General features: G+C 40.3%; 1 protein-coding gene across 2 annotated transcripts; it reads right to left on the bottom strand.

The window, feature by feature from the left end:
- Positions 1–1,791: 1,791 nt before the first annotated feature.
- OLFML1 (olfactomedin like 1) lies at positions 1,792–8,879 on the bottom strand. Of its 2 annotated transcripts, none has more exons than XM_018921985.3 (3): positions 8,441–8,879; positions 5,849–6,134; positions 1,792–2,835 (listed from the first exon to the last, which is right to left on the bottom strand). In XM_018921985.3, exons 1-3 carry the CDS (start codon positions 8,564–8,566, stop codon positions 2,057–2,059), a joined length of 1,191 nt encoding a protein of 396 aa, XP_018777530.1. In that variant the 5' UTR covers positions 8,567–8,879; the 3' UTR covers positions 1,792–2,056. The 2 variants fall into 2 exon arrangements, with proteins under 2 accessions (XP_018777530.1, XP_009095310.1); XM_009097062.4 differs by having other exon boundaries at positions 5,849–6,137; positions 8,441–8,865.
- Between the last annotated feature and the right edge of the window lie 14,863 nt (positions 8,880–23,742).

Genomic DNA, 23,742 nt, shown 5'->3' with positions numbered 1-23,742 from the left:
GCCAGCCCACCTCCCTGGCAGCCTGGGGGTGTCTGTGGCTGTGCACCCTGTGTCTGCTGTGACAGAGGAGCAGTGGTCCACTCCCTAACCCTGCTCAGAATAATAAAGCTCCTTTTGCTGAAGGCAGTGTCACTGGTGCAGCCCAGCAGTCTATATACTCCTAATTGTACTCTGGAACTCCTTTTCAAAATCATTCCCTGATGTCTGGCTGTTCTCTGGAAGCTATTTTTAAACAGAACAACAGCTCTCTCAGTGTAATGAACAAAATGGGTTTTCTCTAGCAACAGCTGTGGATTGCTTTTCAAGTACCATTATTTGAGGTTTTTCAGAGGGGATTTTTTTTTTTTTGTTTGTTTGCTATTAGACACGCAGCTGTCATTAAAATAAATAAAAAATACAGTCTATACCTGTATTTCACATTAAAAACCTTTTTTTTAAACATTATTTAACATTTTTAACATTATTTTTGAAATACTTGGAGTCTATTTGTGGTTCACAAACCCAGGACTGAGCGGTACCATGCCCTCACCTGCACTGCTGTGCTCACCTGAGCCACCTTTTCCTGGAGGTAGAGGATAGGATGAGAAATAGTCTGCTATAATCAATGGGAGTTATTGAAATAAATTCCGATATATGTCCGGATGGGCCTTGCCCGGGCTTGTCTAGCCTTCGCTGCTCGGCCGAAAGGCGGCACTGCGGTGGTTTCACCTCAGAGACGCCTCTGGCTATGCTGGATGCTGCAGCTGGCACTGGAGACAAGTCCAGACACGCACAAGCCCTGGTTTACCTCTGTCACAGATGCTTTAAGGCGAGGTGAAGAAGGAGTGGATTCTGCCAGAGTTTCGATCCAGAGTTTATTCGGATGGCAGGCTTCTGAATCCTATAGCAACTACTAATAGCATCCCAAAGAGCCGCGTGGTCGCTGGCTCTTTTAACCCCGGGGAGAGGGGGAGGGGAGGGGTAGGGATCCCACCAACCAGGTGCAGGGTGGGCAGGTCTCAGGTGCAAGGGACACCTGGGGGGGGCAATGGGCCCCCAGGGATGCAGAGCATCTTTTGAACTTTGCCAATCACTCGATGCCCCACTGGAATGCCAGGATTGACAGACAGCACCCAGCAGGGGTCAGGGCAGGGAGAGGGGGAAGTGATTGACACCTGGGACAAACTATGACATCACACTGCTACATCGAGTGACTTGAAACCTTGGGGAAAATGCTTCACAAGTAGATGTTGAAAGAGACCAAATGAGAATAACACCAAAGAGTGGCATGTAAAACCTTTAAAAGTAGTGTGTTACAGAAAAGTTCACCTAGGAACATTCCTTCCGACACACAAACAGCGATATGTTAAAAAATAGTGAGAAGTGGTGACTTGAAGCTGAAAAAAGTGAATATTTGGCTGCAGCTAAGGTATTGGTAGGATCCACAGTGGTCTGTACAGCTATATGGGTAAGAAGTGTGGAATTTTCATGGAAATACTCTAGAAGTTCAATGAATAGGAGTAGCCTTGATGTGATGCGTGAGAGTTCTATGTTAAATATAAACCATATTTGTGGGGCTGTATATTCCTACACTTAGTGGTCAAATAAAGCTCTCCTGTTAAAACTGATACCTAATTTTTCTGGAAGCATGTGATTTTATGTTGCTTACTAGGAGGCTTTCTATAGTGATCTTCAGAGTAGGGAAGGTTGTCAGACTGTGTTTTGTACAGGAGGGATTTCTGATTTGATTTCCATGGCATTGAAACAGAAAACATAGTTTCAATAGGAAAAGAATGTGTCAGACATGGACTATTATTTTTTTTTTTTAATTAACCTTAGACTTTAATTTGGGTTGTGTATGTGTGGTATTTAGTCATCATGTAATTTATATCAATTCAGTCTTCACATATTCTTTATTGGGCATTAAGATTACTGGGGTACATAAGTCTTAAGTTGTGTAAAATGGATGAAAGTTGTAACAGCTGGGAATAATGCAATTTTAATACACATAAAAAGGCTGTGTTGACCTGGGACTGGTGGCTTTTAGAAAAAGCTTTTTGAAAAGCTGCTAAAGGTTTTAAACTTTCTGCTCTGTGTGAAGTTTGTAAATGATCTGGGATCCATCACCCCAAGCGAAGAGCTGCTTCTCTTTAGGATTGTAATGTACGCTGGAGTGGCCACCCTGGCGTTTTGGGAAATGCAGTCCTGGGTTTGTGCGAGCATTCAGAGCACCCAAAACATCATAAACACATTGGATGCGGGAGGAGCCCCCAGAAGGAGAGTTGTAGACCACATGCAGGGTGTTGCAGGCCATGAAAGCTGCCTCAGCATCCCTGCTGCTGCAGGGCGTGTCCCAGCTGTGCACCACGGCCATGGCTACGGGGTTGATTTTGGTGAGGACAATGTTCCCCCCGGTCTCTGGCTCTGCATGAAGGGCCCACAGCCCCTGCTCGTCGAGAGCCAGGTCTATTTTTGTCTGTGGAGAGAGCTGGTAGGCAGGAATCCTCCCAGCCCCTGGCAGCAGCATCTGGTCAGCTACGCCTCTTCTCTGGAGATGGAACTTCACGATCTCGTTCAAGGAGCCGTGCCTGTGGTAGAAGAGGAAGCCCTGGTAGATGACGTGGCCAGTTCCTTCCCAGGGCACTGGCAAGGGCACTCTGCGAGCCTTCAGAGTCTGGTTGTTTTCCATGAAAGCCATGATATTTGCAAATTCCAAAACCACATTATTTACAGAGCCACTTAATAAATAAATCTTGGCGTGCTTTTTGCCAGGATCTTTCATCCAAGAGCCATGCTTTCCTCCAGTCTTCTTAACTACCTTCAGGGACCTAATACCTGCAAGCATATGGTCACAGCCTGCAAGGAAATAATCAAAGACAAAAAAAAAAAAAAATTAGAATATCTGTAAATTTTCTGTTTTCCTTGCTTTGAATTACTTAGTTTCCTTTTAATTCTTAATATGTCAGTAAAGGTCATTGACTCAAAGAGTCAATATATCAGTAAAGGTGTCAGCAGTGTGGCTATGGTAAGTAGTGCTGAAAATAGTTTTGTGTGATATTATATTTGAATAATATTATAGTATATTTGAATATATTTGAATAATATTATAAAAATAACAATATAATAATATATAATATATGATAGATATTATAATATATAACATATTTTATAATGATTGTACAATAATATATAATATATTTGAGTAATATTATGATATTATTATTATATATTCCTGCTAATAAAACTGTAGAGTGTTGGGTTTTGTTCTATTACACCAGTGTTATCCAAAACATTTGGATGTTTGTGTGTCTGAGAGGAGACCAAGAGCACAATTAGTGATTTTATGATTATTCTTGTCTGTGCTTTTACAGGGCTATAATTTTTACTTTAGAGAACTGACTTCTGGTTTAGATCAATACAGTAAAGTAATCAGATTTATTTCTTGTTGGAGGCATACAAATTAAAATCCATCATCCACATGCATAGTATTTTTGTTTCAGGACTGGTCTTACCCTCAAATAGCTTCTTTTTTATGCATTTATAGTATAAATAAAAACAAAAAGAGATCAGCATAACTGAAAGCCAAAGAACTGGACTATCTTCTCATTCACCTTCCCAACACCTGCACACAAAGGAGCAAGAACAGAATATAGATCACACAAGCAGGCATGTGCATTCACTGAGGTGGCCTTTGAAGGAGATGGTGTGATGTCTGTGCTGCCAGTTCCTGTGCCGTGGCTGTGGAACCACCCAGCTCTTTCCCTCACTGTAGGGTTAAAATTGGCCTCCAGTCACAGCCCTGGCTTCTTCACATTTTTTGTGCATTCTTCAGGGACATTTCAGACCAGAAAGCACCAAGCCTGGGAGGACTCAGGCATTGAGACTCTGAGATCTTTATCAAGCAGCATCCTTTCCAGGAAAAAAAAACTATTGCAGAGCATATTAACAAGCTTGTTTACCAAAGGCACTCATAAATTACAGGGCGCAGCATTTGAAGTTGAAAGAATTGCTTTCAGTGGAGTGCAGCCATTTCAGTAAACAGCACAAACAAAGCTCTAAGGCAGAAAGTTCTGGCAGCAGATGAAATGGAGAAAGCAAAACCAGCCCCCCTGTTTGGCCTGATAGGAACCTATTGAAGTCAGTGGCAAGACTCCAGTTGCCTGTAGAAAGCAATCCTTATGTAATTTGTGTGCACTGATACCCTCTAATCAAAGCTTTTGGATATTGCTGCTACAGAGTGGTTTTTTTTTTTTCCTGGGAGTCCTCACTCTGGAAGTGCCTTCTCTGAGCAAGCCACAACAGCTCTCTCAAATCTAACATTTATTGATTAGATAGATTGAAAAAAATTAAAGCTGCTAAATCAAAAACCCTAGGCAGCCTTAGAAGCATCTTCCTCTGCAGGGGAAATAACCAGATTTTTGTCTGATTGTTATTTTCTGTGTGAACTTGACCCAAACCCAGTAACAAAGCTGGACTTAAAACCTCTCTTTTCTGCTAGATTTTTGAAGTGACTCAGCAAAAATAATCATAGAGTCTAGTTAAGACATGAAAGTATAGAAGCAGAGCTGCTGTTTTCTAGAGTTGAGGATCTTCCTACTTTTTCTAAGTGCTGTAAAATCTGCACAGGGAATACTTTTGACATCAAATTAAATGGGAAAAGCATCTGACTAGTACTGACAGTAGAGAACAAAGAGAAAATGAAGTTACCATGATGCTACAATAAAGTTAAAAGTAATAATTTCCAAGAAAGGAAAATGTAAAGTAATTTTTTCCCCTCTGAAACTCTCAGAAAGATACAACTTTCAAAGTGCCTTAACCACAGTCAATTTAAAAATCCTCAGTTTTTTTCCTCTCTGAAAAAAATGCCCAATGTTTAAAAATTTTCTCTAAAAGGAAAACAGAACTATTGATATTCAGAGCACTGAATTGTGGAGTATGAGGAGAGTTCAGAAGCAGAAGAGGTGATTGCTTCTGTAAGCATCTGCCTTAATACTGATTTGTTTGAAAAGTCTAATGAAGAAATTGTAAATTTATGTGTAAAATTAAATCAACCTAATTCTGCTGGAGTCAGTGGAATTGTATAATGATGATAAAGTCCTTTCATTCATTTTTTAAAAATTTCAGTTTGTATCTCCTATTATATACTCTTCATTTCTTACTACTATGAAAACAGTCTCCTTTAAATATGTCTGTAATACATAGTTTACATCCATACCAAAACTTCTTAAGGTAAAGATAATTATAAAATGTCATTTGTTTTAAAAAAAATATTGATTGTGCATGTATTCTTCATGCTAGGTACCATAACACCAAATTTTCAAATCAGAACTAAGCTTTGCTGACAGCCAAGCCAGTGTGCTCTCCTTTTAAAGGAGGGGACAAGGAGAGGAAGGATGACAAAGCAGGACAGTAAAGCAGGTAAAAACTGTAGAAGTAAATTAAGTAGTTTATTAACCCATGAATTTACTTTTGAGTTGAGGTTTTGACCCTGCCTAGTCCAAAAAGCAAAGACCACTATTAATTCCTTAGTACAGCTGCAGTACTCAGAAATGTGTTTTTCTGGGACTTTGCAACAGCCCACCTTCAGAGATTTTTACCTTATTTTATAATAAAAAGTAACTTCCAAAGAACTAATTTGATATGCAGTAGAATTTCTGCAAAGTAAATGTTTGAACTGTATTTTCCTCCCTCCCTCTCCCATACCTTTTTTGCATATACATGGGTTTTATAAGTCTCGTGTTTACACAGCCCAAACCCCCTTGCAATAATCTGTGGTGTTCACACAGCTAATGAAAATCTCTTATCCCTGTGCCAGCATGCACACGTGGGACTGTTCACACCGAAGTTCTGAAAAACAAACTGTTCTTACTTGCATTAAGCATGAGTTTAAGTCTCTTTTTTTCTTCTGCCTCTTCCAGCAGCTGCTGTTTCAGCAGGTCCTCGTGCACCTCCACGCAGGCGTTGGAATCCATGACGGATCCAAAATAGTCGATGTCCCTCTGGGCGTGCTCGACCCTCATGAACAAATTCTTCACTTCCCCCTTAAGCTCAGCCTTGTCGGTGCTCAGCCTTGCCAGGCGGGACAGCACCGCCTTGGAGAACTCTCTGAACTCATCCATGTATTCCAGCAGGTCTCGGCTGCACTTCTCCACCCTCTTCTTCAGCCAGAACATGGGAAGAGAACGCATGGATGGACAGATGTGGGTATTTTGTGTGCATCACAACCTCACTCATGATTATTTTCACAACCTTGCTGCTCCCTCCTTCCCAGTGCCCTGCACTCACCTATTCCAGCCCAGGGTGCTCTTCCTGGGGGTCTGTGTGAGGAGAACATCTCAGACTGGCACAGAATTCAAAAGTCGGGACAAAACCCACATTTTTTTGACTTGACATGTATAGTTTCAGGACAACACCAACATGGTGAGTAATGTGCTCTGACTGCATGGTTCAGAAGGTTAAACAAATGCTTTATTAAGCTATACTATATTACACTAACACTATATTAAATTACATACTGAAGAGATACTATACTAAAGAATACTACACTATACTGAGGAAAATCCTGTGGCTGTCTGCCACGACAAAACCACGACATAGCTTTGTCCCAGTTGCCCAAGGAATCAAAACAACCTTCACCAGTGTCCAATTAACAAATCATTTTGGATAAACAATCTCCATAACACGTTCCACATGTGCAAAACAACAGGAGCAGAGAATAGAGATCATAATTGTTTTCTTCTTCTCTGAGCTTCTCACTGCCTTCCCCAGGAAAAGTCCTTGGAGAAGTTGTGCCTGCTGCTCTCTGTGAAGAGCGCTGTGGCCACATGGTTACTCCCAGCCAGATATTTTGTTTGGCTGCCTAAAGAAAGAAAAGTGCTCTGATGGAAGCAGCTAGGGATAATTAAGGGCTCGTGATCTCTGATGTTTTGCTTTCCATAAACTTTCTGGAACTCCTCATGTACGACTGCTGGTGAAGCAGTCTCAAAGAGTTTTCTGCAGGAAATCTATAGCCATGAACATGTCCCATGTATACACCTCTTCTGACCAAGGCAGAATCTATTGTGGCTATTTTTCGCCCATTTAAAGGTGAAAATGAAAATACTAAAATGCTATAGTTGAGGAAGTTTTGTGGTTCTTTTTTTTTCCCTCAAATTATTGTTTGTATTAGAAAAACCCCCAATGCAAAACAACAACAAAAAAACAAACCACAAAACCCCCCAAACATAGAAAGCCAAAAATCTTTTACATTACACCAAATTCAAATTATCAGTGTTTTCAAAGGTAAGTAATATATTTCTCTGTTGCAATGCAGCTGCTTCATAGGTGTCTTGAAAATAGTAGGTCAGCTGCCACTTAGGGAAGATGAGGAATTTGAGCAGATCTTTGGTTGGTTTGCTTTGTGAGCTGTGCTTTCTGTGCTACCTCCTCTCTCCCCCATTTACACAAGACCATAAGTCCCCAGGAAGTTGCTTAATTGCTTTCTACAAAACCTTTATTTTAAATGCTTTCCAGTGCTGTCATCAGTATCTGCCACACTCTCTGTCCTGTTCCTTTTGTGCTCCTTGCACCAAATGCCACAGGTTACCTCATTTTTATTGGGTACCTAAGGAATAGAAATTGCCAGGTGAAGCTACTCCTAGAGTGGCAAAGAAAATGTAAATCTCCATCTACACAGTGGGAAGAAAATATCAGGTCAATCCTTCAGTATTGAGAAGATAAGACTAATGAGGGCTTTGTACAAAAAGGGACATAAAATCAGGCAAGTTAGAGCTTCTCTGTAAGTCTGAAAATGCAAGCCAGGAGCCAGGGACATGTCAATAATTAAAAATAAACAATATATGATTATAACACACCAATACTAAAGAGGTATTTGGCAGTACTGGTAGCTTTTTACTGTAGAAAAAAAAGCAAGAAGTGGTACATTTATATAAGTAATTGAAAGGAATTCAAGGAATTGAAAGGACTGCATTTCAGTCTCTCAGATATTAAGAGTTTATTTGAAGTGCAGATACACTGCTAGTTTGCATGAATGTGTCTTAAACTACCCTTCCAGGTGGGGATATCTGCACACAGGAGAAAAATACCTGATAAATTTCTATTTCCTTGCTAATAAACACTTGACAGCACTTCTACAGGTGAAAACATGTTTATATTGCTCCCTAGGATGGTCTGGGACAGTTCTGTATAAACATTTGCATTTTTAGCTAAATTCAATGATGTCATTAAAAATACAAATTATAACAGAAAAAAAAAAAAACGTTATGAAATTTTATCCTGCAACAAATGATGTAGTAAGTTGGGATCATTACAGTTAAAGTTTTAGCAATGATTTTACTCATTCATCGTACATGGCTGGAAATTCACCCTCCTGATCTGACATATCAGACAGGCTGTCCTGGCCCCAGAACATCCACACATTTTCTAGCCTCTTTTTCTGCAGAAGGATTCATCAGGCACATACCTCCAGAGACAGAAAACGCTGGTCAATGTAGCTCAGCAGGGCTGCATCCTGCATCACGTACTGTGCTGCTCCCATGATGCTCATGAGGGATGGAATCAGCAAGAAATAGACCTGTAAGGCTACCATTGCACCAGAAGATTTTGGAGGAAAGTAGTGAATCAGTTCTGTGGGCAATCCCAAACGCTGCCAGTCCAAGGTCAAATGCAATTTACCATCATCTGAAGTGAAAAAAAAAAGTTAAAAAAAACTGTTAAAAAGTTAAAAAAACTGTGGCTGAAAAGATTGAAAGGACTTAAAATGGCTGTTGCATTCTATCATTAAGGAAGTAACATTGTGGCAGAGGAACTGAATGTGTTTATTTCTAGAAGCCAGATTACTTCTCAGTTTGTGATCCTATGATCAATCCCAGATGTTCAGCACTGACTCACACTGAGCCTGTAGGCCAAATTTTATTAAATAATACAAATAATTTATTTTTTCCTCCTTTCTCCTCTCATCTGCTTTTCCATGTGACCAATCCTACAGGGTGTGCTTGGTGCAGGTCAGAGTGGATTCACAGTGGGTGGAACACAGGGAGGTCTGGTACTTGATGTCTGTGCCTGTAAAGCCATTTAAACCAACTCATTTCACTTCCACTATTCAGCCTATTTACAGTGGGACTGGAAAACAGACATAAAACTGTTTGTGAAAGAAGTTCCTCCTCCTTTTTCTCTTGACACTACTTTTCCAGCTGAAAACAATACCCTTAACACAGCTCTGTGTCCATTTGGAGGAGTCTGACAGACATCATCTTCTGGAATAATAATTCTACTTAGTCTGACTTAAAAATTAATATAATGAACTTATATGGGCCTACTGAATCGGAGGCAATTTGTATTTATTTGATTTCATAATTTTCCTGACTGAATGCCTTGTTTGGAAAAACTCATGGCCATGCTAACACTATTTGCTAGAAAACCATGTGTTAGGAGCTTAAAAAGCTCCCTTTGTATCTGAAGCCAAGCTGGATGCCTCTGTTTCTCAGAATTCTCTACCTCTTCACTTCCCCCCCCCTCCCATTTTTCTTTTTCTACATTTTTTTTTATTTTTCATCACATTTACCAAGCTTTCTTTTTCTTTCTAACTGCCTCATGTGTAAGCATGTGGTGATTGCAGGATTCAAGAGTATGTGTGTGCCACAGCAGGTAGATTTTTTTCCTCTGTGTGTTTGATTTTTGCAAGGTGCTTATGTGTGCTTTGCAGGCAAATTTCACCCTAGTGCACAGAGCAGTATTCTGTATTTTAGTATTGCTTCACCCTAAGAGGGGCACACAATTTGCTCCTATTTACAGGCACAGCCTGTGATGCACAGAGAATTTAATATTTGATTTTTCAGTCCAGTGACATTTCAGTTTACTCCAGAGCTCCCGCTTGAGGGGACAGAGAGCTTGCCCTGAGAGCAGACACCTTAGGAAATTTGAATTTCCTTTATTCTGTCCTGTAGAATATCTTGACATTCTTTTCCACAAAATAATCAGCTGCAACACCAGGGAAGATCAACATAGGAAAAAAATATCCCTTTTCTAACCTCTGAGGTGAACCTGGAACCCTTCAGAGTTGTTCTCTGAGTTTCATGTCTGTCCCAGGTAATGACTGGGAGATGAAGATTGTGGAATTCAAAATTACAAACTTCCTTTCATGAATGCATATTTAGAAGTCAAGATACAGATATATAATTTCTTTCCTTTATCTTAAGACAGGGAAAATAATCTAAAAGGTAAAATATCTTGAACTGCTGTACACCCTTGATAAACTTAAACAGTCTGCATATGGAGCTAGATTCTGTGAAGTTGCTCAATCGTTTCTCAGAATCACCCACAGCTGAAACACCAGAAGGATACCTACAAATCCTAGAAATCCTTCCAAGGATTTCTACAAATGAGGCATTGCCATGTTTATTAAACCATGATCTCGTGGTAATGGCAGTGCTGGTCCATGTCCAATGCACAGTTCTGGGAAGGCATGCCACAGCACCTGGTTAAGTCCTGAGCTTTGTTGGGTTTTTACATTTCTTTTGCTTTGGTTGTTGTATGTTTCTCACTTCTGTTCAGCCTAGATATACACTGAAATGGTTTTTTTCCCAGCTATATATAATCTGTATAATAAACAAATATATATATCTCTAATCTATAACTATCTATATCTATATCTATCTCTAATCTGTAGCTAGAGCTAATCTATATCTATAGGTATGTCTGATGGTGATTTAAAGCAGGATTGTTTGCATGCCTGTGAGGACATTGGTCTCAGTGCACAGGATATTACACACTAACAGAGAAAAAAGTTTGCTTTTACCTCAAGGAACTCTTTTTCTCTTGACCATTACTCCCTTGATTTGACAGGCCTCTCAAACCTTTAAAAGAAAACAAGTGTATAACTGTAGGTCAATATGCCTTTTCATTGTTATTGTCTTCTCCCTGGCTGAAATGTTACCCTTTCCTTATCAATGCTGCTTCTTTGCTGCATTCCACCTTTTTACCATTTGGTGTCTATTTTAACAGCTGTTAGATATTTTCAAAGGAAAAATAGGCATTTTCAGCTCCATCTGTGTTTGTGGTTTTGATTTCAGATGCTGGATGGAGCTTTATGTGTTTTAAAAGCAATGTTGAAATCAGTTCATAGTGTGTACTTGATTTGGGGGAAGAATGACATTTCCTTCAGATATTATTTCACTCATATGATTGCATTCTATGTTTTGTTGTTTTGTTTTGTTTTTTAAGTCAGTTTCTTTCTGTCATTTCAAGAGGGATAAATCTTGCCACAATACATCAGGTTCTTTTTCCTCCAGTCCCACTCTGATTTCTCAGCTCCTCACAGTAATCAAAGGACATTTTTCATTTTGAGCTTTGGGAACATCCCTGACTCCCAGGGCTCCCTCACCCTTTTTCCTTGGCTTTTCCTTGGCTTTTACTGAGCCATGGATGCTGTCCTAATGCCTTGCCCTGTGTTATTCCAGCCCTGAAAACAAGTGGGAAGTCCCTACTTCCTGTCACTTAGATCCAAGTAGAGCACAAATACACCAGATTTTACTCCCAAACTACACACTGGCTTAAAACAAGGTTAATTATGTTTTTCATCTTTAATTAACCTCAGCATGCAAAGCAATAACAGATGAAAAGTAAAAATCAGAGTCTGATTTCAGAGCTTTCTACTGATTTTATACACACCTGCATCAGAATAACTGCTGCTCACCCTGATGAATCAGTGATATCCCAGTGCTTGTTGCTCATGTGGGATTTTGTTTGTGATTGCAATTTGGTTTAGTTGCCTATAGCTGCCCATTTTGATAGGTTTTGATGATGGTGAATCAGACTGATGTTTTATATTAGTAGTATAGGGAGTGTCATGGTCTACTTCTGTATTTTCTAATTTTGTTGGGACTTGGGTCTGCAGAACCAAGTTCCTTGTTACTACTGGCCACGTGGGTCTAATGCTGAGATCAGGGAGGTTAGAAAACATCTTTGTCACAGTGGGAAATCAGCACTTAATTCCAGTTCTGCCACTGCCTTTTTGTTTTTATTTTTTCCTCCCCTTCAGTTTTATACCTTAGAAAGTGACTCCCATTTCTGTCGAAAAGACCAACACGTGAAGTCCAGGTGAAGTCCTTCTGTGGTGCTCAGCTGTAAAAGCAGTGCCGGGAGTGGTGTCAGCCAGGAATGCAGCAATAAGGAGGAGGACTGTCAGCATTTTGGGACTCACAGAGGAGTCCACTAGGAGGCTCCCAAGCCCTGGGAATTGCAAGGCAGAGTCGGCTGGAACGCACAATTACAAAGCCTCTGAGGGGGATAGAACACGCAGAGGGAAGCGTGGTTCCGGGGTACAGAATGCCGGGGAGCCAGGTGGAGGGAAAGCTCTTCCAGGCTTTAGGTCTGTGCCACCCCAAACCGGGAATTCCAGAGCTCCCTTGGACCAGCAAGAGCCTGGGATGCCCAGCATGTGCAGGAAAAATGAGTTGTCACATCAGGACTGTCTCTACGAACGAAATCATAATAGGGAAATAAAGCTGAACTTTATTCGTGTAGATCACTTGGAGTTAGAGTCTGGATTTGAAAAGACAGGTTTCTGCTAAGGAAGGCAGGAGCCTCCCTTGAAATGGAAAATGCAAACTCCCTCCCTCAGAATTGTTACAATTTAGAAATTAAGGGGCTCTCCGGCAAAGAGCCCGGGAGCAAGAATAAGGCAGAAGAAGGGAGCAGGAATAACAGTTATTTATTAGGAAAATTAAAAATACAAATGCAATAATACAAAAATAAACAGTGATAGGGTCAGAAGAGGAGCTGACCCCTGTGGGTCAGGGTGGTGGCACAGTCCCATTCCATGGTGGCTCAGCCCTCCTGCAGTGCCAGCTGTGGTTCTGCTGGAGCAGGGATCCTGCACAAGGGGGGAGTTTTCCTCTGAAGCTCCAGGGGTGCTGGAGATGGGCCTGCTCTTCCTCTGGGAATGCAGGGCAGGAGAAAGTTGCTCCTCTGGAATGCAGTGGGCAAAGGCTGCTGTGGTGTTCTGGGGTCAGATTGTATCCAGGTAGGAATGCTTGGCTCCTCCCCTGGGCACAGCATCTCCCATGGGATGATGGAATTTGATCAGCCATGCAGGGACACTCACTGGCCATGGACAGAAGAGATCTCTTGGAGGGAGGATTGGCTGTGGGAGAGATAAAGAAACCTGCCCAATAAACAGCAGAGAACTGCCCCACCTCTGACAGATGGGCACAGAACACACACTCCCAGCCACATATTGCCTTTCTAACCCAAGACAGTTGGTTAAATGGTAGAATCATAGAATATTTTCTGTTGGAAAGGACCTTTAAATCTCAGCTAGTGAAACACCCCTGTAATGAGCAGGGACCTCTTCAGCCAGAGCGGGTTGCTCAGAGCCTGTCATGGTTTGAGCTTGGCACAATGTTAGTGTCTTCATGAGAATATTTCTTTCTTTGGTATGTACTGTGAGATATGATCAGAGACAGAGCAGACCAGGCTCTAAGAATGAAGGAAAAAAACTTTATTAACTTAAAACCACAAAAGAAACACACAGAACACAGGATGAAAACTTCTTAAATTTCTTCTTCTTCTCTCCACTAAATTTCTAATTCTATTTCTACTTCTTAGATCACCTACTCTCAGTCTATCACTACTTTTCAGATAATCAATTCTCAATTTTTCGAGAAGAGAGGAGTCTTTCTTGCACTACAGACTTCTCCAGGAAACAGTCGAAACTTCTTGTGTTTCTGTGTTACATGTGGCACCTCCCGGAGAACATTTGTCATCATGACTTTTTCTTTCTATGTCTAGTGCTCTCACTACTGCACATGGACTAGAGCTGCTTCTAGGGTTTTTTTTTTTTTTTTTAAGGATGCTTTGTCTAGTTTTAAGAAGAGCACAGTCTCTCTCTTTTTGGGTCACTTGTCTTTCCTAAATTTCACCCCCTGGGGCTGAGGGGTCTCTTGAACAGAGATCTTCTTCTTCTTCTTCTTCGAAGATGGAGGGCACTACTACTACTCTCTTCACTTGTTTCTATTCACACACTTTTACGTTACTGCACTCTCTTAGCTCTGAGCTATTGCTTCTTCTCAGAATGCAGTTTCTGTGTCACAAGAACTCTAGAGTTCTGCTATAGCTATTTAAGAAAAGTCTAGTCAAAAGCTACTTTATCATCTCTTCTTACTTAAGATTTTTCTCAACTTTTCTTAATTTCATCAACTCTAAGAGAAATTAGCATTCGCAAAGTTTTTATTATCTCAAGAAGAATTAAAAGTCTCAAGTTCTGCCAGTTCAGTTCATGAACTCTCATGGCTGGCTGCTTTGCTGAGCACCGGCCCCCCCCCAGCCTTCTCTTTCACACCAACTGTGCTATCACAACAAGCACTAACTCTCGCTCTTTTTCTCCCTCCAGGGAGGGCAGAGAATGAGAGATGGCTGCTTGAAGCTTAGCAGTGTTCTTTTACTTTTCGACTCAAGCTTAGCTTACTTCTTTCTGGCTGCATGATTCCCTTCCCCCCACCCAGTTCAGAGCTGGGCAGGAGAAAGTTTGTTCTTTTCTAAGACTAGAACTCAAAGAGAGTTTCTCTTGAGAGTTCACAGCTTTTAACCCCCTGTGTTCTCAAAAGCATATCTATACTTTTAGTAAACAAACTAAGTGCTAATATTAAAATCTGAAAACTTATTGGTCTCAAAAAAAAACTTCATTTCTTTTTCAAACCACGACAGAGCCCCTTCCAAGCTGGCCTTGAGTGTTTCCAAGGATGGGCCTCCCCCACTTCTCTGTGTAACCTGTGCCAGTCTTTCTTCCCCCTCAGTGTAAAAAATTGATTTCCTGTATCTGGTCTGAAAATACCCTCTTTTAATTTAAAACTATTGTCCCTTGCCCTGTTGCTCCAGGCCCTACTGAAAAGCTTGTTCCTGTCTTTTCTATAAGCCCCCTATAACTACTAAAATAATCCAGAGAACTCCATCTGGACATGTATCATGAAATAGGCTGGCATAAAAATCAACCGTGTGCAGTTACTCTGAATGGTCTGTTTGTTTGTTCATTTGTTTATTTGTTTGTTTGCTGCCAAACTCAGAATCTCACTTCTGTTGATCAAAGACAATTCCTAGTAGCTTGAAACTTCAATTTGTACAACCCCGGAACTAAACAAACTTTGAATTACTCAATTTCATATAAACCAACATTAAAATTTTTGCTGCTTTTGTTTTGTTTTCCAGTGTGGAATCCACTCATGAAAATTGTCACTAAAATTTGTTTTGCTTGAATGTTCACGTTCATTAAACCTATTCACAGGAGTGCAGTAGTCAAAATGACATTGCTTTAAATTCAGAGTATTTACAGGTATTGATTATGATATTTTCTCATCTCAATTAAATTGAGAATGTCTGGTGTGTTTTTTTTGGCTATTCTTCTTTTTCAAATGGGCCTTTTAGGTGTGAGGCACGACTTCTGAAAAGCTGAAAAGATACTTTTTGAACTTTAAATGCCTAGGATGTTATGTTTTCAGGTTTTTTTATTGTTTATTTGTTTCTTTATTTTCTTTTTTTTGAGGGAGTGGTAGACACTGACAAGGTAACATTTCATCACATAATATTGTTCCATTTATTGCTGCACTGAAGAAATAGATTCATAACCTGTACTGAAGTGTTGGAAAGAACCAAGAAGGGCTCTGTACCTACCTGGAAAAGCTGTGAAAATTTAGCAAGTAAGTCTCCCTCTGCACTCACTAAATTCCACCAGCTGGTGGAAGAAATACGTTTAGTGACAATGAATAATGCTAATGTTCGTGGGTCAGTGGCAGGTATGGAGAGAGTTTGTGGCAGGATGATGTGCTCTGGGACTGCTCAGTGAGTTCAGGACTCTCTGGTTTCCTGTTTCAAACTAAATTTCTGATCCTGCTCTGAATTTCTGAGTGGTTGCTGATGTCATGTTCAGAGATTTTGGTGATGGCAATGGTGGCAGAAACTTGAGCTGAGTGGAATGGAGTTGTGCTAGCAAGTGTCCAATTAAATCTGCCCAAACCTAAAAGATGGGAAAACATCTATGAACTGGGGGAACTAGGACAGAAAAGGCCCTGGAGGAGTTGCTGAGAACGGGTGAGATAAATTGTGCTGGTTTTTTTTCACATTACCAGTAAAAATGAGGAAGACAGGCCAAGCCTGAACTCCAGAGTCATGCTTAAAAATTAGGGGTACTTAAAAAGAAACTTTTAAAGAAAAATCAAAATGTGGTAAAAGAAGAAAATACCTTGGATTTTTTCTTGCTCTTTGTGTCTGCTTGCTATCATCCAAATCCTGGTCTGAAGGTAAGACTAACAAGGCCTGTTCCGTTCTCAGTTTTCTACACAGGAGTCTTTAGATTTCTACTTCTGAAAAATTTGTTAAATCTTTACACTGTCTGAGAATACTTCTCTGGATGAATTCAAAATTAAGAATTGCATTCAGGAACTGAGCCAAAGAGACATATTCTGACTTTAAATGGTGGTCTAAAGGTATATAGATTTTTGTGTATCTCTAATCTAGTCCCAAAAATAAATTTCATCATTTCTATCTTTTCTATTTCCAACTTTCATTTCTGCAAACCAATTTATGATCTCAAAATTATTCTTGATGCATGCCAGAGAATCTAAGTAAAATAAACTTATAATTATAAGGGGGACAAGTGAGCTAATAAGCGCAAAAAATTTCATAAGAATAGAGGATGTTTTTGAGACACATTATTCTGAGAATTAGTTCAGGAAATCACCTGACAGACAAGCTGCAGGTCAGGAAAGGGAGTGTCCATTGGACCTGCAGAGCAGTCAGCTGCACAGCTTTTCAAACTGACATTTTTCAAAGCCCTACCATGACAAGACACTTCCATATTTTCATTCAGTGTATGCTTCATATTATGCTGCACCCAATCTCTGAAAGTGAATAGAAAATAAGACATTCACAGGAGACTCCAGATTAGAGAGTCCCTTCCAAACAAACACAGTGAACTCTAGGCATGACACATATGTAAGAAATAGATTTTGTGGCCTCTATGCTCTCTCTGGGGTTAGCACTGTCACGTTTGGAAGTCAGTGTATCAGATGAAATGGTCCTGGTGCCAGTTTATGATGAATAATAAAACCAGATGCACTATGCTGCCTGGAAAGGATAGAAACAAGTTAAGCTGTCATGAATAATTGATAACCATTTCTTTAATTCTTCTTTAGAAGTCAGCTTGTTGTTTAGCAGTGCTACCATTGTTATACTGAATCCATTCCCCAAGCTTTGTCATATCTCCAAAATTAATTATCTCCATCCAGGAAAAGGTCACATGTTTCTGTGCACAGTGTACAACATTTCGCAGTGCTGTACCAAGTGGATTTGATCTGTTCCCTTTGACCTGTCAGGGCTCAGTGCACACTGAATTTGTATGGTTTGAAATGTGAGCTTCTGCTGAAAACATTTCAGTCTTTTCATAAGAAAATATTCAACTTATAGAGTGCTTTCTTGTGAAAAAAGCAAAACACTTGTCTTAGGAGGAAGACTGGAAAGGACAGAATCCATTCAGGGACAGATAATATGTCGTAAAATTTTCCATCTCTCTAGCCCCCAGTTAGCCAGACATTCAGAAACTGTTTCTGTTAACTGATTAAAATAGAAATTCAGTGCCACCATTGTGGCCTTTTACTGGGTTATGGGGGAAAAAAAAGAAAAAAGAAAAGCTGTTCTGCCCTGCAAGCTATCCAACCTGGCTCTGTTTGTTTCTCTGAGTAGATAGGGCATGACTAACTCGTCCATATGTTCAAACATAAAATTCCTGCTGTGATTCTCTGCAGCAGAGGACAAGCAGCATCTGTACGTGGGGGAGAGATCTTTTCTGCTTTTGAATCAGCCTAGTCCTCCAATGGGACATATTTATTCCTGACACTTGGGAGCCTGCACACTGCTGCATCTTTTAGGCCTGCTGGTTTAACAGTGAAATATCATTCCCTTTTCTGCACAGGACATGTGAACATCACACCCAAATGTTCTGCCACAACTTCACTGTGTGCCCTGTGCACTCCTGCCTGTGGCAGAAGGAATGTACAGTCCCTATGGAATTGTCATTGTCATTGTCCTGGGCCCAGGAACCCAGCTGGGCTGATTTGGAGAATAGTCCTAGGTAAGCAATCCCTGCAGTCATGCTGTGCTGCCATGGCAGAGTTAGCAGAGAATCTGTGTGTGACAGTGCTAAAACAGTGAATTTTGGGCTGTGTTCTTGTTAGAACATGAATTATGGCCTGTGTTAGTGCTAACACATGTACAGGTATTACATATATTCTAATACATGTACAGGTATTACATATATTCTTTTAGATCCTCTGAAAAAATTATCTCTGTGTGTCTGCCTGAGAGATGATTTAACAAGATGTCACTGCCTTACATGGCATAAAAGTGACACATCAGATTTGGCCACTAGCTTATTTTTTGTGTCTTTCTTCCTGGCCTTCAGTACAGTCTGGTTGCTGGTCCTTCAAACTCTAAAGTACATCAGTGATCCACTAATGCCACACCAAATGAAATGACACAGGATGAAGGAACAAATCCTGTGGGGTGTTTCTGCAGAGATTTTACAGAAAGAGACCTCTTTAAATCTGGGCTTCATGTTTTCTTTTACTGGAAATGACTCCTAAGTAAATATTACAATTTCCTCCGTGTTTGGCATGTGCCAGGCATTAGAAGGCATAGACAGCTTTGTATCAGTCTGAATGTCATCCTTTTGCCACATGTATTGTCCTTGGCTCCTAAGGGGCATTGTTGCCACTCAGATGAGGATGGCCTGTTAATTATAGATTAGGCTCTCAGCCTGCCTGTTCCTGTCTCCATGCAGGATTACACATTTCCTGTTGGTGTATGTTTCACATGGCTCCTTATTAAACCTTTACAAAACAAATTAGCTCGTCCAGAGTCTCACAAACAGAAAAAAAAAATAGAGAATTAAAGGTAACTTATAAGAAAGCAATACAAGGAGAGCTGGTAGCCCAGATAATGCATCTGTAGCCCTACAGGCCCAAAGCTGCAAACACACTGCTTTTTGTGGAACAACCAGATGCTGCCACTGAAAAATGTCTCAGTTTGACATCTACGGCCAGATGGTCAAACCTGTGCCCTCTGTATATTGTAATGCATGCAGAGAGTTCTGCCAAGTGTAAAAAAAATAGGTATGTGATCCAGGCACTGTCAGCAGTTAAACAGGATTACAGCAAATTCTTGCATATACAGCCAAGAGACAGCAAGATTTTAGTGATGGTTTATGCTGCATGTGTGCCCTGGTTGTGAGATCTAAGCCTTGTTTCAGTTTAGGATGGGCAGATACTCGTCCCAGGAAGGAGGTAAGAGGCACTGGACCTCTGGTATTGTGGCTTCTCAGTTGCTACTGCTCATGGATATAGTTGTTTCTCTTCTGTTTTGCTCTAATGTACAAAAAGACTGAAACCATCCACAAATTAAGTTAACCTGACTTTGAAATGGGAACAGGAACAGTTTCTGAGAGTACATAGGGACAGGAACTGAGAGTCCTGCCTCTTAAAACCCATGTATTGCATAGAAAAATGGACTTGTGCTGTGTTTATTGTGCTGGCTCTCTGCTGAGCAGACTGCTGTGGGGCCATTCAGTGCATCTGCCCAGGTGGGCTGGGAGTTAGGGCAAAAACACAGTCCCAAATCTAGGCTAAATAAGAATGTGGATTACTGCAGTTATTCTGTATGGGGATATTCACACATATAGGCTGTCTTGAACCATTTCTGGCAACAATTAGGGGCTGGTGTGGCATGGGCAGAGAGAGCTCTTGGCTAACCCTGGTAGATCAGTAATTACAGATCCTAGGGAGTGCTTCGTGATGTGGAATGTGGCTCCAGCTGCACTGTCTGGTGAAAGTGAACTCTAGGTAATTTCCCTCTTGAAGCTGGAATCAACTAAAATGAGCTGAAACCCATTTTCCTTCCTCCCTCTAAACATTATCTGGTTTCTTGGCATATTAAGCAGTTTTGTTTTTCACAGTTACTGCATTTCAGTCACAAACATGGAGGGTGAAATACACCTTGGGTGAAAGATGCCACAGACCACTGAGTGCTATAATGGGACTTGTTTCCATTGTAGTCATTAGGAATGCAATTGTACACTTGAGAATCTTTTTTACTTACTTAATTACCTAGTTTTTCTGTCTACAACCAGGCTAATAAACTTTAAAAGCCATGAAAAGATTTCACAGTGCTAGTGGTACAAACAGAACATTTGCCTTTTTTCTTACTGCTCAAAAGCTTCACAAGCTGTGCTATCCCAGTTACCTATTTTCAATGAGCATCATCCCATGAGAAATTGCCAATCCTCTGTAATCAAACTGAATATAGGCGAAATGGAAAAATGCACATGGAAAAATCAGTTTGCCCAGCAGGACTTTTGCACAGACTAATCCTTAGAAAGGAATTTCAATCTAGTCCAAAAGACCTAGAGTGATTCCTCTGGGTAGCAAGTGCCAATTTATGCTCAGAGAGAAACACACAAATAAATGACTAGTATGATGTACTTCTATTCTGTGCAGCAGTATCCTTGATGCTGTAGAATAGCTGTAAACTCCCCTTTTTTCTCCAGATTGTGACATATGTGGGCTGGCTGCTGCAGTGCTGCTTTTGTTTGTATCAGATGGGATTCACTTTGAGAAGCACTGGGACTGGGGTGGGGGGGAAGTTCTGCAGCCCTAGAGTTGAGGACACAGCCAAGCATGACATAAGAATGGAATTCTGGTTTCAGCATAACATTGCAGATTTCAAGAGTTAATTGGGGATTAGTTACTCAGGAAATATAGCTCCATACCATGAATTTATGTGCACAGTGATGGATCTCTGGTTTGAGCAATTCACATGTACACCGAAAAAACATCACAAAATGGTTTAGTACAGAACAGCATGCAGACAGTTTGTGCTGGATCTAGAGCCTTAGGGTGAGCAATCATTGCATGGAATTGTATTTTTAAGAACCGCCTATAGTTTGCAAACATTCCCATCTGGCATCTCTTCCAGTTTTATTTTCCTTTTGGCTTGAGTTCAACAGTTCTAGGTGGTGCAGTGGGCTCAGGAGGCTTTAACATCTGTGGAGCACTGCTGCTGCAGCTTCCCCCAGTCCTTCAGTGTCTTGAAAGCCAACTCAGAGAGCTTGTGCAGACTTGCTGAGATTTACATCACTCCCTTGCTTTTGTATCCAAATTAAGGGCTCACGAGAATGATGCATCTAGAAACAGAATGGGAGAGAGTGTTGATGGCTATAAACTACACAATTATGCCAGGCTATTGGCATTGTAAAAATGTGTTTATCCAAACACAGCAAGTTTTCTGAATAGTACAGAATGGTCTTTCAATTGAATTTTAAAAGCCTCTTTTTGAGATTTGTGCTTACCTATTTTGGAATGTCCCGATGCTTCACGTGCTCTGATTTCCTTTCTCTTCCCTTTCACAGCTGCTTGTAATATTAACTATATGCTCATAAATAAAAAAAAAACAGCTCTCTTGCCTGAAGGAAGTTTACTGTGTTTTTTTGTAAAAGATTGGTTCAGGGAGCTGAATTCCACTGGACCACACACGCTTGCAGGAGCAGTCATAAATTTTGCAACTGCAAGCATGGTTAAATCTTTTATTTATAAGTTGGTGTACCTTTTATTCTGTCAGAAAAGAGTGAGGAGAATGTACTTCTGGTGCATCTGTCTTAATGTCAGGAATGACTGCCAGTTTACAATTTTCAAACAGTTTGTTGTAATCTCAAACATCAGTCTCCAGCGTGACCTCCTGGGTACTTAAAGAAGCAAATGGAAACCCTGTCTGGCTATAAATAGAAGGCAAACATGCTTAGATAAACTAATTTTAAAAGAACCTTCACTGTATGCAAAATATTGTGGAGAAAATACAGATTTTGAAGGTCTATTTAATTACAACTGGCGAACAGAGGGAGCTGGACAGATTGTGGCTTTTAATTCTCAGCACTGCCCATGGGGGCTGAGGAAGCTTGGCTCTCCCAGAACTGATTATAATCCATCTGATGTAGCGCTGCCATCTCAGGGATTTCTGAAATATGGGAATTCTGCAGTACAGCAGCAACAAAAAAGACTAAATCTGTACCCAGATCCATGTTCTGTGGCTTTTAAACTGTGTCTGCTTGGCCTGTGTGCACGTATATGCATGCATGCTAATAATTCAGAATTAAGCTTTGTATCTTCATGGTTTTTTTTTTCTCCCCAGCTGTATCTCTTGATGTAATAAAAGATATCATGTCTCCCAATAAATCTTGCCTGGCTTATATCCTCAGGCTATTGTAACTACAGCAATGTTAGCTAATTTGCCAGCTTTTGCACGTGTATTTCAGCCTGGCTGTGGAGAAATATAAAATATGTGATGCCTTATGGGATTCACTACATGTTAGTATTTAGATTATTTTCATTCTAGCTTCTGTAAAGAGTTGGTAGCCAGGACAAAGTAGGAATAGCTGGGGAAGCTGCACAGCAGAGGTCATGAGTAGCAGGGCTACTTGTTTATATCTCAGCAAAAAATGTGCACTTTTGCAATTACATTTTACATTCTGCACATGAAACAATCAAATTTAAAAAAGCTGTCTCTTCACAGCTTTCTGCATTGAGTAGCTTTCAAATTATTAATTAATAGAATAGGAAATGTTTCTGGAAGACTTAATCTGAATAATAAATAAGCAGAATAATTTACTACTCACTCTTTGTTAAACACATACTCAACAATTCCAGTTAAAAGCTATGTTCTGCTGCTGTTCAGTGGAAGTTGTACGTGAAGTTTTGAGAATAAAAATTACCAGCAGGAAATTCAAAAGGCATTCAGTAGCTCCATTTTTATATTACATACAATGTATTGTTCTACTGTTAGTCTTCCTAGTGAAATAACATGGGAGTCCACCCAGGTATTAGGCATAATTTAATTCTTTGCTTTTATTTATCACAATGTTTATAATATCAGTTCTTTACTGTCTGAAGTGAGCCAGGAAAAATAGCTGCTTTCTTCTCTTGCTTTTTAAAATGTTACCACGAATCTCCAGACTCTTTTATCTTTTTTTTCCAATACTCAGGGAATGCCACAGATAAATCAGAGTAGAGCATCCATTACGGGATGTATCTTGAAGATCATTTACCTCTCAGATGTCCTTCAAACTAATTTGGGCTAAAATAAACACTGGAATTTTCTGTCCTGAGTGCTTCAGCCATGATTTCTCACCGACTAACTCAAATGAGTATTTTATCATTTGGCTTCTTCAAATCAGGAGGATAAAAAATGAGCACTGTCAATTGAAAGCACTCTAAATAGCTTAACAGCCATTTCCTTAGGCACTACCTTTTACTCTTCATTTTGTCTTGATTCCAAATATGACCTTATCTTTATCATTTGTTGACTACTTTCTCAGATTTGCAGCCTCAGAAGATAAAGGTGCCTTCCTGTACCCAGAACAGCTCCCACAGAGCTGCCTAAAATAGTATTTTGGAAATGTATCACTATAAATCATTAAATATTTGCACCAGTGGGTGGCACATATAACCACCCATTAGGTGAGTGGTGCTTTTCAGTGCCTGGCCTGGAAAAAAAAAGGAGTGTATTAATGGTGCTGAGTGAAGCACTGATCTTTGGTGTTTTTTATTTTCCCACTGTTCTAGGTACAAACACAACCCATTCCCTGAGAAGATAAAGGCATAACAATGTTCTCAAGAGTAATTAGTACCAGAAAATGTTGTTTTCCCAGACTCTCATGCGGTGTTTAATAAC

This window comes from Serinus canaria, chromosome 5, assembly GCF_022539315.1.
Source record: "Serinus canaria isolate serCan28SL12 chromosome 5, serCan2020, whole genome shotgun sequence".
Lineage (NCBI taxonomy): Eukaryota > Metazoa > Chordata > Aves > Passeriformes > Fringillidae > Serinus > Serinus canaria.
The sequence above is the reverse complement of the archived record's forward strand: the minus strand, read 5'-3'. Positions and strand labels throughout refer to the sequence as shown.

Excerpts from the sequence above, each read along its gene's own strand:
- OLFML1 (XM_009097062.4), bottom strand. The coding sequence starts at position 8,566 with ATGGTAGCCTTACAGGTCTATTTCTTGCTGATTCCATCCCTCATGAGC. Across the intron at positions 6,138-8,440 it reads AGCGTTTTCTGTCTCTGGAG|AAGAGGGTGGAGAAGTGCAG; the intron begins GTATGTGCCTGA and ends TTCTGGCTGAAG. Across the intron at positions 2,836-5,848 it reads TAAACTCATGCTTAATGCAA|GCTGTGACCATATGCTTGCA; the intron begins GTAAGAACAGTT and ends ATTTCCTTGCAG.